Source organism: Staurois parvus, unplaced genomic scaffold, assembly GCF_062004578.1.
Source record: "Staurois parvus isolate SC_StPar_1 unplaced genomic scaffold, SC_StPar_1.0 ptg001111l, whole genome shotgun sequence".
NCBI lineage: Eukaryota > Metazoa > Chordata > Amphibia > Anura > Ranidae > Staurois > Staurois parvus.
In genome coordinates, this window is record NW_028318907.1 from 29,602 (window position 1) to 47,853 (window position 18,252).

Consider the following 18,252-nt stretch of genomic DNA (forward strand, 5'->3'; position numbering starts at 1 on the left):
CTTAAACTAGGAAAAGTTTATTTTGCCCCTCTACAGATTTGCACTTCAAGTCTAAGCCCGGCATAATTCTGTCAGAAGGCATGGACCTCCAACCAGGCCACGGCGGGGTCCAAGCCCACTACCCAATGAAGGGGTGGCCTCAGAATGGGAAAACATGTGTTGTCCTTCTTAGCCATCTGGTTTCATACAATTACAGACTTTTGGGTCTTATCCAGGGGTTACAATTTAGAATTTTAGACTCTGCTGCCTCAGCACTTTGCAAAAAATAGGCAGATCTCCTCACTGATATTTGGCATCTTCTCTCGCAGGGGATCATTACCAAGTTGAGAATGAGAAAGAGATTCAGGGTTTTTGCTCTAACCCATTCCCGGGACAACAAAGGCATTCGGCCCATTGTGATTCTGAAAAACTCTAAACAGGTGGATCAGAAAAACTCTCAGCTTGTTCCTGCAATTTCAAAGGTTCTGCATGGAATTAGCTATTCCCTCCCTTCCACCGGGAGACATTCTGGCCTCTGTGTATGCTTAATTGTACATCCCTCTCTTTCCTCCTAATTAATGCTATCTGCATTTTGCTGGGGGCAGACTTCATTACTAATTTGTTCCCCACCACTTTGGCCTGCCAGTTGCACCCAGGATCTTCAATAAGGTGCTTGCCCCGCTCCTAGCTCTGCTCTGTTCTCGTATGATATACATTGTGGGTTACATGGATGATCTACCATTAAAGGATCAGTTCTCCCAAGCCCTGACAGCCAATGTCTAGTGGATATCTAGAAAATAGGAGTGTTGGTAGACATACAGGTAAGCAACCTGCCTACATTCCTAATACCCAGCACAAGATGTATATATTCCCTGACACTTTAACAGGCAGTAATAATAGTAACCAAAAAACAGAATATAAAACAGGCTGGTATTTAGAGTGTATACTTAGTAAAACATGTTGAGGTTCACCCAAAAACCAACATCATTACTAGAGATGAGCGAATCAAACATGACGAAGTGGAATTCGTTCCGAAGATTTGGAAAAATTCTATTCGCGACGAATCCGAAGATTAGCAAACTTCGGATGCACGAATCGAATTTTCCCAAAAATGGCAGCGACATGTGTGGCGACGGAGAAAATGGACAGAGAAGATGGGGCGGGGATCTCTGGGAAGGCGCGCAGACAAGGCGCGCTGACCCATAATGCATTCATGACATGTGATCGCATTAGCCAATCAGCAGCCAGCCAGCACTGTGTAATGGTGGAGCTATAAATCGCGGCCATCTTAGAATTCTCCATTAGCCTCCGGTCATTCAAGAGAGACAGACCTGTGTGTATTAAGGGACAGAGTTAGGGCCACAGAATCGTTACTCAGGGACACAGAATCGTTACTCAGGGACACAGAATCGTTACTTAGGGCCACAGCTATCAAAGAATCGAAAATTTAAAGTGACATACACCCTTTTTTTTTTTGGTGGCTGTCGTGCACAGTTGGTGCTGCAGTTTGCCGATTGTGCAAAATAAACTGACTTTCTGCTTCACAACCACTATTGTACGTTCAAAGAGTTAAATCCATTTATACGCCGGGTGGCGGTAATATTTTTTGGGTGATTAGTGCATTCCAGTGACAGAAACGTACAGTTTCCAGCCAACGGCAAGCTGCAATTGACCGATTGTGTACAATAAACTGACTTTCTGCTTCACAACCACTATTGTACGTTCAAAGAGTTAGATCCATTTATACGCCGGAGTATTATTTCTCTTCTCATTTAAATTAAAGGTACAGTGTTCTGCACTAATATAAAGGCTCTCTGAAGCCTAGAAACACCCTTTTTATAAGTTAAATTCGAAGCGAATATATTCGGCTCGAAGCGAATTTATTCGGCGAATTCGGCGAATCAGCCGAACCGAATTTTTGAATAATTCGCTCATCTCTAATCATTACAGGAGAACATCACAATGAAGAACGTAATACGCAAAGGTTCTTCAAAGGGGTAAAATCAATCACCCACTGTGTTTTGAGATAGACAGCTTTTCCTCTTCCTCAGGGGTGTATAGAAGGTCTTGGGTCTGCAGAATAATCACATCTATCAGTGAAATTCAAATCGATACTGTAACATATAGAGTCCATAAATATATATTACAACACGGTGTACTTACAACCAATGCACAAAGCCAAACTTAACCAACCAGGTGTGAAAAAACACATTAACTGATAAGAAGATGTCATAGACTGTCTCACCATAACTCGGGTAGCGCATGGATCCCCCAACAGGCCAACACGCATCCTCAGAGGCCAAGAGGGCCCCAGCTACAAACCATCAAAGAATAAAAAAAAATAACAAAAACATAAGAAAAAGGAAGAGTGCTCACTGGAAAAGCATGCCATGTAGATTAAATGGTGCCAAAACATGTTCAAAATTGTAAGTATATAGTAGACTAATGTCCAAGTCTCATGCATAAGGATACCCCAAAAGTGCATCTATACAAAAAGAGAAAAAAGCAATGTGATTTATTCTGGGGATCCAACATCTATGTGCTATCAATATTGATATCAATATCCATGTGTTCTATGGCGATGGCTAACCATGTATATGGTACAAACAAAACACGTGATGGGAATGTTTATTTCCGCCTTCCTCCGGTCTCCTTGAGCATGAGACAAATAGACACATCCTGAACTGCAAAGCCAGGTTCCCTGTTGTGGTGGATTCCAACCAGCTGTCAGAATGTAGTCAGACAATGCCATGAAGGTAGCCTACATCAACCATCAAGGAGGCACAAGAAGTTGTGTTGCTCAGTGTGATGAGGCCCTAATTCCCAGTTGGGCAGAATGGCACATTTTAGTCCTGTCCACCATCCACATGCTAGGTGTGAATAATGTAAAGGTGTACTGTCTCAGCCATGAGCATCTGGATTCAGGGAATGAACTCTCCACCCAGACATGTTCTAATCTCTTTTCCACAGGTATGGAATGGCAGATGTATATCTTCCTGTGTGCAGATTCACCAGCATACTGAACAGTTTTTTCACCGGGTCCAGGGGCCCTCAGACCTTAGCATTTAATACTCTTGTGGCTCTATGAAATCAGTTCAGCCTCATCTGTACCTTCCATCCTCTACAGCTTCTTCCTTTCTGCTCCACAAGATCGAGATGGAGGGCATTTCATTGATTCCCATTGCACTGAACAGACCCAGGAGGATGTGGTACTTGGACATGTGGTACTCATTGAAGACTCTCTGTGGACTGTTCTGGATTTCAATGAAAACCTATGAGAACAGTTGATAGGGTGATAAGGAATAAGCACATGCTGCAGCAAAAACTGAATGTGGCTAATTATTTCAAAAGGTTTGGTTTAAGGTCTGACGAAGAAGCAATCAGCTTTGAAACGTGTTACCGCCCCTTCATGCGGCATCATGTTCCCGTAGTGACATCACTTCCGCCCCGCGGCCATCTTGCGTTCTAGCCTGGTTCTATACACTTGACACAGCCCATGCATGCTGCACAGGACTTGATGTGAGTTAGGAGACCTGGCCTTCACCACAGCCGTGGCCCCCAGATGCTCATCTACCTCCTCTACTCTCCGGTACCTCTTCTGGATGACGTCCCTATGTACCCATGCCTGCTTAATATGTACCTCCTGTGAGTTACTTACTATTGTGTGCAATAAAATGATTGTTTCATCCTGCACTTAGTCTGGCGCCCCTCTCTCTCCTTTATCTTACAGTAAAGAAGATGTTGAACAGACAGAAAGTTCTGCAGTGCAATTAGCAAACAAAACCAGAAAAACAATCCATTACAGGATGCAAAAGTGGTACCATTCAGTGTCCATGTAGACCTAATACGCCCGGCTTAGTGGTACTATCAGAGTCCATACATACAGAATAAGAAGAGATACACCCAGCATACAGGATGTATAAAGAAGACTCCTTCACATTGACATGAAAAGAAGGAAACACAATTCTATCCAGTGTGTGATCACACTCATGGTGACTCTGATTTTAGGGGGAGTTGACATGGCGGCACACAGACTGGGCCACATCAGTTCTTGCACCCAGAGGGAGCTAAGAATCTAATATCCATACACAGTCATACAAACATACATACATACTCTGACATACAGGATGTTCTGATCCTCACACTGTTCTTTATGGTTAGACTAGACTGGGCAGATCTCAGCCTGGGTGACCACACAGGAACAGGGGGATGGCCGTGTAGTCACACCATGTACAGTATTAGTGATATCATACATATATCCTATTAGACCGGACATCACAGTACAGAGGTTCAGGACTCTTCTTGTGTTATCAGACATGGAGACAAAAGGTAAAAGGCTCTTCTGTCTTATAATATTTTAGAAAAGATTGGTGGGATTTAGTATTCATTCCAGAACAGTGATCACCGGTATTAGTAATCATCACTTAGAATAGAGGAATCACCGGTGTCACGTGACTCGGGGACTTCAGACTCCATTGGGGTCATTTACTAAAACTGGGGAGTGCAAAGTCTGGTGCAGCTGTGCATAGTAACCAATTGGCTTCCAGGTTTTATTGTCAAAGCTTTATTGAACAAGCTGAAGTTAGAAGCTGTATATAAAATTCCAATGTGAAAAAATTGTATAAATGTAAGCGAAAAACTACTAAATGATAAAGTCCATCTCCATAGCATGATTCTTTCAATATATAATGATGATTTGTGTCATTTAAATTTTCTTTTGAACAAATACAATGTGCCTTCACCCACACCAGATGTGCGCTCACAATTAAGTTTGGACAAAAATAGGTTGCGCTCATTAAATGGACATATATTAGTGGCAAGATCTCTCTGAAGACTCTCCTTCACTGATGATTCAGCTCCTTCCTTCTCCTCCTCTCAGCACATATATAGGAAAAACACAGGCAAACCAATGGTGGTTTATTGTTTAAAAAACTAACAATTTGTTATAATATACAACGACCAATCACATAATACAGGCGCTCCATTGTACCAGTCAGCTGACCTGTCCCGGAGAGTGCTCATGGAGAGGAGTCCGGTGAGATCCATTAGAGCCTGAGGGTGTCAGCTACGGTTTAACCACTTCAATACCGGGCACTTGTACCCCCTTCCTGTCCAAGCGAATTTTCAGCTTTCAGCGCTGTCGCACTTTCAATGACAATTGCGCAGTCATGCAACTCTGTACACATATTAAATTTTTATCATTTGTTTTCACACAAATAGAGCTTTCTTTTGGTGGTATTTAATTATGCTAAATAAAACAAAAAACACCTGAAACTTTTGAAAAAAAATGCACTTTTCTTCATTTTTTTGTTATAAAATTTTGCAAATAAATAACATTTCTTCATAAATTTAGGTCAAAATGTATTCTGCTACATTTCTTTGGTGAAAATAATAATAATAATTGAATTTGTATTTTTTTTTTCAAATGTTTCTATTATTTTTTTTATTTTGTATTACATTTCTTTTCTTTTTTTTTACTATTTTATTTTTCAGCACACTGTGACCAAAGCAATACAATGTTACCATAGTAACATTGAACTACTCTGGGCAAGTGATCAGGATTTATTTATTTTTAACACATTATGATTGCTACTACCAATGTATTGTATGTTTTAGTATTCATTATACAGTGTAGTCCTACATCTGACAGACATGTTAAATCAAACTCTTGTGGGGCTTGGCTTCTTCTTCCCAAATCTCTTTTGTAGTATCCAGCTGGCTGTGGGACCATCTATGTATAGCTGCACAATGGGGAAAACCCCTCTGGTAGACTGTGGGATGTTGGGAACATTGCAGAGTGCAAACATAAGACAGGAAAGAAGACAATTCCAGTCCCATCCATCTTTGTCAATTACCCAACACAATATACGATTTAGCTCTTTGTTAAACCACCTATCAGATTGTGAGTGATACATAGAGAATCTTGAATGTTTGACCTTCACTGTGTACATACTGTAACTCCTTTGTCATTTCTGTCATAAAGGGTGTCCCATAATTCATAAGGACCTCTGCTATTCTAGTGTAGGTGAACGTAGGGAATAGTTCTTTGCTGATGGTTTTTGCCAAGATGTTTCTCAAAGGAATCGCTTCTGGATAGCAGGTTGCGTAATCTAAAACAAGAATATACTGGTGGTCCCTAGCAATCTTCACCGATGGTCCAACCAAATCCATTGCGATCCTTTAAAAAGGCACCTCAATAATGGGCAGGGCTTATCCATGCCCCACCCAACTAAAAGGGTAGGACACCGCAAGTTGTTCAAATATTTCTCCATTTATTTTGGATAAGTGGTACAAAATGTTGTTGATTACCACTGTCTGTGGAAACATGTCCACCACCAATGAGACTTGGAGAACCCCATATATCTCCTTAACGTGCCGCTAATAGCCCCACCCAGCATTCCACCCCATTCCCAGGAATTATTTTCCAAATCTCCCAGGTATGGCAATGGTTGTCACACAGTTCCAAAATATAAAGTTGGAAGGATTTAAGCCTACTATGATTAATGAATGATTTATTGATAATCTCTACAGATAACAGTGGGAAGAAACTCTGGCGGCCTTCCTGGAAAGGGGTCATTATAACCGTCCTTGTGGGATCCAATATCATCCTCATCCGTATCATTGAAGCAGTGGGTAAGTTATACAGTATGCTGGACACAATCCATAAGAAGGGAACGTTCCTGGACCTGATTTATCAAACTGTCTAATAAAATGTAGAATCGGATTAGTTGTTGGAAGGATACAAAGAACATTAAAAAAAAAAACTCTCTGATTTGCATAGTAATAAACAATGACCCTTCTAACATGTAAGAGTTCAATTATAACTATTATGTCTCCTTCCAGTTCATAAAGGTCAATCTTTGGAAAATGAGATCAACCAACTAAGGATGAACCTCACCCAGTCATCTGCAGGTAAGTGTATTTTTATTACATAAGGCCTAGAGCAGCTTTTGGGAACCTAATACAGAGGAACCTTTTTTTTCATGTCTTGGGGAACCCCTGCTATTATTACATCTCTAGCTCACGGCACATTTCTGTGGTCAGAAAGTTGTAAATAAAAGAATACATAAAAGAATAACGAGTGTAGTGTATCTAGAATATTTGAAACTTTGCTCTATAAGAAAACATTGTTCGTTTAACAATCATGAAGTGGAACTAATAATAATAATAATAATAATAATAATAATAATAATAAACGGAAAAGAATAACTAATGGTAATAATTTTATTGTCCCTTTACATTGGTGGTCAGTGGAAAAGGGATTTCTTATACTGGTAGTCGGTGTAGTGGTCCCATACATTGGTGACCAATGGGGGAAGGAGCCCTTTTATTAATGGTCAGTGGGAGAAGGACACTCTTACATTGTTCAGATTCAAAATTCAGAAAATTTTCTTAATCCTGAAGGGAATTATTATTGCTGACCAGCGGGAAAGAAGCCCCATTACACACAACTAAAAATCATTGATATTGGGGCTTACTTGGAATTAGAATCTCTTCATTGCTCAAGGAACACCTAGCAGTCCTGGTTGAGAAACCCTGGCCTAGGGTGTTATCAGACCTTCCAATGACTCCAAATGGAGGATTCTTTCCCAGAATGCAAATCAACTCAGGCCAATTAGAACTGGATCTAATGAGGGACTCTGCGAGATGTACATGTGTGTAGCTAAGCCATAGTGCTCTGGGAACCCCTTCTCATGTATTGGGTGTTAATTGGAAAAACAGAAAAAATACTGTATACAGTATATGTATAAAACATTAAATAAAATTGACCGCAAACCATTACAGGCTCCTCTTTATGTTGACAATTAAGTTTACTTGCAGGTAAATTAATAGGTGTGCCATGTGAGCTAATTATAAAAGCTATTTCACACATGCAAAATGAATATAAATATTAAATCCTTTCCACAAAAAGATTTGTGTTCTTTTTCCATTGCTTTCATTGTTTATAGATCAGCTCTGTGTGGAAATAAAGAATCAGCTCTGTGTGAAAACCAATGAGAGACATGATGGTACGTCCTGTTAGATACTGTCTATGTGATCTTATCAACTACAGTTGCAAGAAAAAGTATGTGAACCCCTTGGGATTACGTGGAGTTTTGCATGAATTGGGCATAAAATGTGCTCTGAACGTTATCTAAGTCACAACAATAAAAGAACACAGTCTGCTGAACATAATACTACACAAACATTAGATGATGCCATGGTTTAACTGCACATAACATGTAAACATTCACAGTGCAGGGAGGAAAAAGTATATGAACCTTTGGACTTAATAACTGGTTGACCCTCCTTTGGCAGCAATAACCTCAACCAAACGTTTCCTGTAGTTGCAGATCAGACCTGCACAACGATCTGGAGTCATTTTGGACCACTCCTCTTCACAAAACTGTTTCAGTGTAGCAATATTCTTGGGATGTCTGGTGTGAATCGCTCTCTTAAGGTCATGCCACAGCATTTCAATCGGGTTGAGGTCAGGACTCTGACTGGGCCACTCCAGAAGGTGTATTCTGTGCTGTTGCAGCCATTGTTTTGTTGAATTACTTGTATGCTTTGGGTCATTGTCCTGTTGCATCACCCATCCTCTGCGAAGCTTCAGTTGGCGGACAGATGGTCGTACGTTTTCCTGCAAAATGTCTTGATAAACTCTGGAATTAATTTTCCCATCAATGACAACAATCCGTCCAGGCCCTGAGGCAGCAAAGCAGCCCCAAACCATGATGCTCCCTCCGCCATGTTTCACAGTGGCGATGAGGTTTTGATGTTGGTGTGCTGTGCCTTTTTTTCTCCACACGTAGTGTTGTGTGTTCTTCCCAAACAACTCAATCTTGGTTTCATCTGTCCACAGTATATTTTGCCAGTAGTGCTGTGGAACATCCAGGTGCTCTTTTGCAAACTTCAAACGTGATGCAATATTCTTTTTGGACAGCAATGGCTTCCTCCGTGGTGTCCTCCCATGTACTCCATTCTTGTTTCATGTTTTCCTTATTGTAGATGTGTCAACAAAAATGTTAGCATGTGCCAGAGATTTCTGTAAGTCTTTAGCTGACACTCTGGGATTCTTCTTTACCTCATGCAGCATTCTGCGCTGTGCTCTTGCAGTCATTTTTACAGGACGACCACGCCTAGGGAGAGTAGCAACAGTGCTAAACTTTCTCCATTTGTAGACAGTCTGTCTTACCATGGACACAGGAACATCAAGGCTTTTGGAGATACTTTTGTAACCCTTTCCAGCTTCATGCAAGTCAACAATTCTTGATCGTAGGTCTTCTGAGAGCTCTTTTCTGCGAGGCATGGTTCACATCAGACAGTGCTTCTTGAAACCAGTAAACCCAAAACAGGTGTGTGTTTTTTAAGGGCAGGACAGCTGTCAGAAACACATCCAATATCATCACACTGATTGGAGTCAAGGTTGGCTCACTCCTGGCTCCAATTAGCTCTGGGGGAAGTCATTAAGCTAGGGCCTCACGTACTTTTTCCTCCCTGCACTGCGAATGTTTACATATTATGTGCAATTAAACCATGGCAACATCTAATGTTTGTGTAGTATTATATTCAGCAGACTGTGTTCTTCTATTGTTGTGACTTAGATGATGTTCAGAGCACATTTTATGCCCAATTCATGCAAAATTCCACGTAATCCCAAGGGGTTCACATACTTTTTCTTGCAACTGTAGATAATAACTGAAATAATGCACAAATGCAAACCTTGTATATATAATACGTGAAAAAGCAAAGTGAAGGTGTGAAGAGCTCATGACAGCTTGGTAATATACTGTATAGAGCAGGGGCGGACTGACCATTTGGAAACTCAGGCACTGCCCGAGGGCCCAAGGTCAATAGGGGGCCCCATGAGATGCCCCTGGTACCTTTCATAGGCTTTTTTGGGTGTGGTTTGAGTGTGGGCAAGGACACAGGGGCTCATGATTCCCTATTGCCCAGGGGCCCCATAAGTTGTCAGTCCGCCCCTGGTATAGAGATAGCAGCCATGACCTGTAAGGTGTCTTTGGAGCTTTGTAGTTCCCCCTTTCACCATCTGAAAAACAGGTACATTTAAAAAACGATTAGAATCCCAAATGCTAGTCCCGGGTCACACTCATGTGCTGTCTCTCCTATCTGGAGACCTGAGCACAGACTTGCTAGGTCGCTCCCAAGGTGGTGAATTTCCTGTCTTTTAAATAGAAACAAAGTTCTGCTCCATAAGTTGTAGGCAATCATTCTCCTTTAGTCCCCGGGCACACTGGGTGCGACTTGGCATACGATTTGCATGCCATACGATTTGCAAATCGCATGGCAAGTCGCACTCTATTGTCCGCAGTTACAGCGGTCATATCGGTGTGGCTCCGGCTTGGTCAGAGCCGCACCGATTAATAAAGTAGTGCATCTGTGTCAGATGTATTGCAAATCGCACCTCAAATCAGCAGGTCAAACGACTTTGAAATCGTGGGACTTCACTGTAATTTGCACGATTTTAAAGTCGGGATCGGTGTGACCGGGGTGCAACAAGGGTGCACAGAGGACCTAGTTTATAGGAAGGAGTTTATAGTCTGTTATTTTGGAATCTGGAGACTGAAAGCTGTTAATCCAACGTGGGGCAGAGGGGCTTGTAATCCAACGTGGGGCAGAGGGGCTTGTAATCCAACGTGGGGCAGAGAGGCTTGTAATCCAACGTGGGGGAGAGGGGCTTGTAATCCAACATGGGGGAGAGGGGCTTATAATCCAATGTGGGGGAGAGGGGCTTGTAATCCAACGTGGGGGAGAGGGGCTTGTAATCCAATGTGGGGCAGAGGGGCTTGTAATCCAACGTGGGGGAGAGGGGCTTGTAATCCAACGTGGGGGAGAGGGGCTTGTAATCCAACGTGGGGCAGAGGGGCTTGTAATCCAAAGTGGGGCAGAGGGACTTGTAATCCAACGTGGGGCAGAGGGGCTTGTAATCCAACGTGGGGCAGAGGGGCTTGTAATCCAACGTGGGGCAGAGGGGCTTGTAATCCAATGTGGGGCAGAGAGGCTTGTAATCCAACATGGGGCAGAGGGGCTTGTAATCCAACGTGGGGCAGAGGGGCTTGGAATCCAACGTGGGGGAGAGGGGCTTGTAATCCAACGTGGGGCAGAGGGGCTTGTAATCCAACCTGGGGCAGAGGGGCTTGTAATCCAACGTGGGGCAGAGAGGCTTGTAATCCAACGTGGGGCAGAGAGGCTTGTAATCCAACGTGGGGCAGAGAAGCTTGTAATCCAACGTGGGGCAGAGGGGCTTGTAATCCAACGTGGGGCAGAGGGGCTTGTAATCCAACGTGGGGGAGAGGGGCTTGTAATCACAACCTGTTGGGTGCCACCAGAGAAGTGAACAGTGGGATTGATGATGCTTATTGAGGCTTTTTATTAAAAAAGAACACTTCCGCTAACACTGAACATGAATCCATAAGGTGCATACAAGGAGCAGAGCCAACATACTTTTGTTCTTCACCCAGATATGTGCTAAACCAGTCCCCACCATTACATTTTTTGTCCATATTCTGGTGATTCTGAGATGTTCTGGCTTGAAAAACTGGAGCACCCACGGCAGGCTCCTTGACGTACTGAAATCCTGGTGTCAAAAAATGCCAGCCACCAGAGTCAAGTCTGCCCTAAATGTAAGAATGAGGAGAAGTTCAATGACAAATTTGTCAAATGCACCAATGTGTGTCCAGAAATCATTGTAGCCAACAAAATTGTCCAATGTGTTTCCGTGGCTGGAAAATGATAAATCTGAAACCTAGACTAGGGCCATAGGGTTATAAATACAATGAAGAACTCGGGTAGGGCCGCAATGTACTTGTTCCAGTTAGTGGTTTGGTAGGGGCACATTTCAGTCTTACCCCAATTTTTCAGTGTATATATCTATTACCAGAGTTAAAGTTCAGCTTTATCAACATTCTGCTCTGATGAAGGGGAAACTCCAACATCTGAAATTAACTGGTTGACTTTTTAAGACTGCCCTAATATTCCGAATCCTTTGATTCCTTTTATATTTTTTCTATGTGTCCAATAAATATCATTGTTTTGATATACTTTTTGCATACTCATTGAGGCTTCTGCCCTCAAAATCCCTAGGGGAATATTTTCAGTTTTTTCTGGTATGCCCAATTAAGGTCTATAGCCAAAATGTAAAGGTCCATTTAGTCCATAAATGTAAAGGTCCATTTAGTCCATAAATGTAAAGGTCCATTTAGTCCATTAGAGATACAACTGTGAGAGCTGAAGTAGTTAAAATACAGTTGCGATGAGAGAATTACACAAGATGCTATTGTTTGGATAAGACAACTGAGTTTTGAAGGACAAGGTTTATGGATATGAATTTTTTTGGATTTTAAAAGCAGTTAAACCATTTTCTTACAGAGTGCATGGTGTGTCCTGAAGACTGGTTGCGGCACAGAGAGAACTGTTATTACTTTTCATCTGGCACAGAATACAGAACATGGAATGAGAGCCAGGAAATGTGTGAAGGAATGAGAGCCCATCTACTGGTCATAGAGGACCGGGAACAGCAGGTATGGAATAACATGGCAATAGATGTGTCAGGAAAGCAATATCCAGGTACACAGATGCCCTGGATTGAGGAACTCTGTCCATGGCTGGATCATAGGTGCGTGTGCATGAACAAATTTTTGTGTATGAATGATTGCACATGCGCAAGTGCGCATTGGCTCCTGGAGGACTATTTAAACTGCAGTATGGCATGGAGTCCTTGCCGCTTGGTCTACTACGTTCCATGAACCATCTGATACCTTTTCCTGCGTTGACTTCTTGATACCGACTTGATCTACCTCTGAACCTACCTGACCGCCGCCTTTACCGACCCCCCCCCCCCCCCCGGCTTGTCTCTGGATTTCATCTTTGCCTGCTCCTTCTGTTTATCCACCCATCTGCCTACTATTACAGACCCTGGCCTGACCTTGACTGCCTGCTGATTGTTCTCTGTTTTGCCTGTCCGCTTCCCAACCCTGCTCTCCTACATCTGAACTTGCTGTCTTGTGATTAGCCCCTTCCCCCTAGTACTGCTACAGGGTGGCACGGGTGCGCAAAATCAAGTGTATATATATATGTGTGATTTCGCATTTCCAGGTAGGGGGCGCACACGAGCCATGCGTGCTCTACCCGTGCCGCCATTTGCGGCCTCGGCTGTTCATCACCTGGTCCCAGCTGGTGATTGCTCGCCAGTGCCCGGTAATTGCTGAGCATCTCCGATGGAGGAAAAACTGTTTGTAAACAAAACAGTTCTCTCCCCTGTCAGCTCCTGCTCCTGCACACACGTAAACCAAATAATTTACACGTATTGGGATTTTTTTTAGCAAAGACACGGAGCAGAATACATTTTGGATGAAATTTATGACGAAATTTGATCTTTCAAATTTTTTTTACTGGACATGTTTTATAGCAAATGTCAAAAATATTGTTTTTTTCCTCAAAAATGTCACTTTTTTTTTTAGAGAGCAAAAAATAAAAATCGCACAGGCAATCAAATAACCACAGAAAGAAAGCTCCGATTGTGGGGAAAAAAAGGACGTAAATTTAATTTGAGTGCAGCGTTGCATGACCGCGCAATTGTCAGTTAAAGTAACGCAGCGCCGTAACGCAAAAATGGCCTGGTCAGGAAGGGGGGAAATCCTCTGGAGGGGGAGGGGTTAAAGTGAATTGAATGAAAAAAAAAAAATAAAGACCCTCCAATCAATATATTCAGTGAGCTCTTGAATGATTTCAACATCACCAAAGGTGGAATTACATGGATTGCTTTTTGTTTCATAAAACCAACAGTGATACCAACTGATCAAATGATCATTTTTAATAGATTTTATCAATTTATGGTCGTAAGGACTGAGACAATCTAAAGCTCACCACACACATTACAATTTGATTGTACAATTTAAATCTACCAACAATTATGTAATGCAAGAGCTTGCTTGACTGGACGCAAATCAGTTGGATGGTTTAGGTGGGATCCTATCCACTTGAGGATTTTGCACACGGCAGATACATCCTAAAAAAAAAAGTTTTTGAGAATCACCGCCTATGTCAAGCCCCTTCCCCCCACATTGAAATGATCTGACTATTGTAACTCCCTCCTCATTGGCTGACCTCATCGCAGGCTATCCCCTCTTCAGTCTATCATGAATGCTGCTACCAGACTCATCCACCTTACTAACCGTTCCATGTCTGCCACCCCTCCACTGGCCTCCACTCCGTGTCCTCCACCCCTCTCTGCCAATCCCTCCACTGGCCTCCACTCCGTGTCCTCCACCCCTCTCTGCCAATCCCTCCACTGGCCTCCATTCAGTGTCCTCCACCCCTCTCTGCCAATCCCTCCACTGGCCTTCACTCAGTGTCCTCCACCCCTCTCTGCCAATCCCTCCACTGGCCTCCACTCAGTGTCCTCCACCCCTCTCTGCTAATCCCTCCACTGGCCTCCACTCAATGTCCTCCATCCCTCTCTGCCAATCCCTCCACTGGCCTCCACTCCGTGTCCTCCACCCCTCTCTGCTAATCCCTCCACTGGCCTCCACTCAGTGTCCTCCATCCCTCTCTGCCAATCCCTCCACTGGCCTCCACTCAGTGTCCTCCACCCCTCTCTGCTAATCCCTCCACTGGCCTCCACTCAGTGTCCTCCATCCCTCTCTGCTAATCCCTCCACTGGCCTCCACTCAGTGTCCTCCATCCCTCTCTGCCAATCCCTCCACTGGCCTCCACTCCGTGTCCTCCACCCCTCTCTGCTAATCCCTCCACTGGCCTCCACTCAGTGTCCTCCATCCCTCTCTGCCAATCCCTCCACTGGCCTCCACTCAGTGTCCTCCATCCCTCTCTGCCAATCCCTCCACTGGCCTTCACTCAGTGTCCTCCATCCCTCTCTGCTAATCCCTCCACTAGCCTCCACTCAGTGTCCTCCATCCCTCTCTGCCAATCCCTCCACTGGCCTCCACTCAGTGTCCTCCACCCCTCTCTGCCAATCCCTCCACTGGCCTCCACTCAGTGTCCTCCACCCCTCTCTGCCAATCCCTCCACTGGCCTTCACTCAGTGTCCTCCACCCCTCTCTGCCAATCCCTCCACTGGCCTCCACTCAGTGTCCTCCATCCCTCTCTGCCAATCCCTCCACTGGCCTCCACTCAGTGTCCTCCATCTCTCTAAGCCAATCCCTCAACTGGCCTCCACTCAGTGTCCTCCATCCCTCTCTGCCAATCCCTCCACTGGCCTCCACTCAGTGTCCTCCACCCCTCTCTGCCAATCCCTCCACTGGCCTCCACTCAGTGTCCTCCATCCCTCTCTGCCAATCCCTCCACTGGCCTCCACTCAGTGTCCTCCATCTCTCTAAGCCAATCCCTCAACTGGCCTCCACTCAGTGTCCTCCATCCCTCTCTGCCAATCCCTCCACTGGCCTCCACTCAGTGTCCTCCATCCCTCTCTGTCAATCCCTCCACTGGCCTCCACTCAGTGTCCTCCATCCCTCTCTGCCAATCCCTCCACTCAGTGTCCTCCATCCCTCTCTGCCAATCCCTCCACTGGCCTCCACTCAGTGTCCTCCATCCCTCTCTGCCAATCCCTCCACTGGCCTCCACTCAGTGTCCTCCATCCCTCTCTACCAATCCCTCCACTGGCCTCCACTCAGTGTCCTCCACCCCTCTCTGCCAATCCCTCTGCTGGCCTCCACTCAGTGTCCTCCATCCCTGTCTGCCAATCCCTCCACTGGCCTCCACTCAGTGTTCTCCATCCCTCTCTGCCAATCCCTCCACTAGCCTCCACTCAGTGTCCTCCACCCCTCTCTGCCAATCCCTCCACTGGCCTCCACTCAGTGTCCTCCATCCCTGTCTGCCAATCCCTCCACTGGCCTCCACTCAGTGTCCTCCATCTCTCTCTGCCAATCCCTCCACTGGCCTCCCATTGCCCAACGGATACAATTCAAAACATTAACAATAACATATAAAGCCATTTATAACTCTGCCCCAAATTACATCACCAATCTTGTCTCTAAATATCACCCAAACCATACTCTCCGCTCCTCCCACGACCTCCTGTTTCTAGCTCCCTTGTCTCCTCCTCCCATGCTCATCTCCAGGACTTCTCCAGAGCCTCCCCCATCCTCTGGAACTCTCTACCCCAATCTATCAGACTATCGCCTACTCTGCTCACTTTTAGGCGATCTCTGAAAACCTCTCTCTTCAGGGAAGCCTATCCTGCCCTCAGCTAATAATGGAATCTTCTATTCCTCCTACCAGTCCATCCCCCACAGTTACTACCTTTTGTACCACTAGCCCCTCCCTCCTAGATTGTAAGCTCCCAGAATCAGGGCCCTCCTATCCCTCTTGTATTAAACTGTATTGTTGCTGTATTGTCTCCCGTTATATTGTAAAGCGCTGAGCAAACTGTTAGCGCCATAAATCCTGTATAATAAAAATAATAATGATCTGGGAGAAGTCTTGTATCAGGAGAATCTTTCTCTCTTTCACATTCATCATTTCTATAATATTGGTCCAGCATTGTACCATTGGTCCAACAATTTCTCTCGTTGTGTCTATGGAGGGGTCTGGATTTTCTCCTGTTTATGCATTATCACGTTTGATTTGGATGATAGATTGCTCTCTTATATCCACGGCAGGGATCCTCTCCTATGTTCCGGTTATACATAGGCAGAGGACTGTAGAATGTATGAAAGATCTTCCCATAGACAATGACAATTTGATCTACCAAAAGAGATCATCCATCCTCCGTGTGATGGTGCCGGGTATCATTGGATTGTCCTTCCTGGGTACAGTAAATGATCCCACGGCCACCCTGGTGTAATCCAGTGGATTCAAACCAGCAATAAAAGCTTACACCATATGTAGTCACATGTTCTGTAAAGGAATGAAGCATGTCTGTGTCCTCACCAACCCTCCTAATGGCCGCTGCACGATCCGGGCAATGTTGGCTGTACAGATCCTCCTTGTATCACCAGCTGAAGGTAAGGAATCTGCTGAAGCCTGTCATCGGCATGGAGATGGTACTGCGCATGCGCCCGAGCCTGGCGGTGCCTCATTCCGTAGCTGATGATCGTGGGGTTGAGAGAAGCTGAGGTGCAGAAGACAGACACACACGTGTGTCACGGTTGCCAAGATGACGCATTTCGGAGGCCATGCCTCTGAAACGCGTCGTCCTGGCAGCCACAACACACGTGTGTGTCTGTCTGTCATGTTATTGCAGATTTTTATCCATTCCCCAATCTAGGTGTTGAAGAGTCGCAGCGCTACCTACCTAGTCCTCCCATCGTTAGCCTCTGATCTATTATACATCATGGAGGCTGATGGAGACCAGAGCATAGACTAGCATGGTGGACCTTATCGGTTTACAATAAAGGATCGTGTATCTTTGATTTGATATAGAAGAATAGAAATGTAAATGTAATGTTATTAACAGAACATCAGGAAACTGAAAAATATTTCACAAATCATTTTTTTTTTCTGGAGACATTTGTCCACAATGGGGATTTTGTACAAATGATGGAATAGGCAGATCTCCAGACTTCCATCCAACGTGTATCCCATGTCTGTGGCTAGATTGTGACCGATGATGTTCTGTTGTCTCAGGACTTTATAAACAGAGCCATCAGGCAACAAACAGATGGAAGGTTCTGGATCGGTGTGTACAGAGATGGAGATGGATGGAGATGGGTGGACGGTCAGCACTATAATTCCAGCCTGTAAGTGACTCTTCATCTACACTGACAATATGAATGTTGTCCATCCAGGAAACAATAGATCCTCATAACTACTCATTGTTATTTATTACCCAGATTTCCACTATCAGGAGAATTTTCAGGAGACTGCGTACACGTGCGTGTAACTGCTAGATATTATAGTGATCTCTGCCAATTTCCACACAACTGGATTTGTCAGAAGAGAGCCCTGAAGATCTGACAGATACCCCCCAACATCCCGACACACTGCTCGATCCATAATACAAAGTAATACATAAACTTCCAATGCATTATATCTAGAGATGAGCGAATCGAACCAGGCGAAGTGGAATTCGATTCGAATTTCAGGAAAAATTCGATTCGCATCGAATCCGAATATTAGCCTACTTCGGGTGCGCGAATCGGATTTTTTCCGATCAGCCGGCAAAAGTGTCCCTGCAGAGAGCTCCGCTATTTCTGACAGTTCTCTGACAGTTCCTTCACATGTACAGCAGTTGAAACATTGTATCTATTTGTTTCCATTTAGGATACAGATGTTTTTATTCGGAAACAGATACAATGTTTCAACTGCTGTAAA

The 18,252-nt window shown here is 44.3% G+C and overlaps 1 protein-coding gene across 1 annotated transcript; it reads left to right on the top strand.

Moving 5' to 3' along the window:
* Positions 1–6,482: 6,482 nt before the first annotated feature.
* Positions 6,483–17,895, top strand: LOC149440122 (C-type lectin domain family 2 member L-like). The gene is made up of 6 exons (XM_089658909.1): positions 6,483–6,612; positions 6,823–6,891; positions 7,929–7,988; positions 12,352–12,503; positions 17,566–17,678; positions 17,772–17,895. Exons 1-6 carry the CDS (start codon positions 6,483–6,485, stop codon positions 17,893–17,895), a joined length of 648 nt encoding a protein of 215 aa, XP_089515035.1.
* Positions 17,896–18,252: the final 357 nt, after the last annotated feature.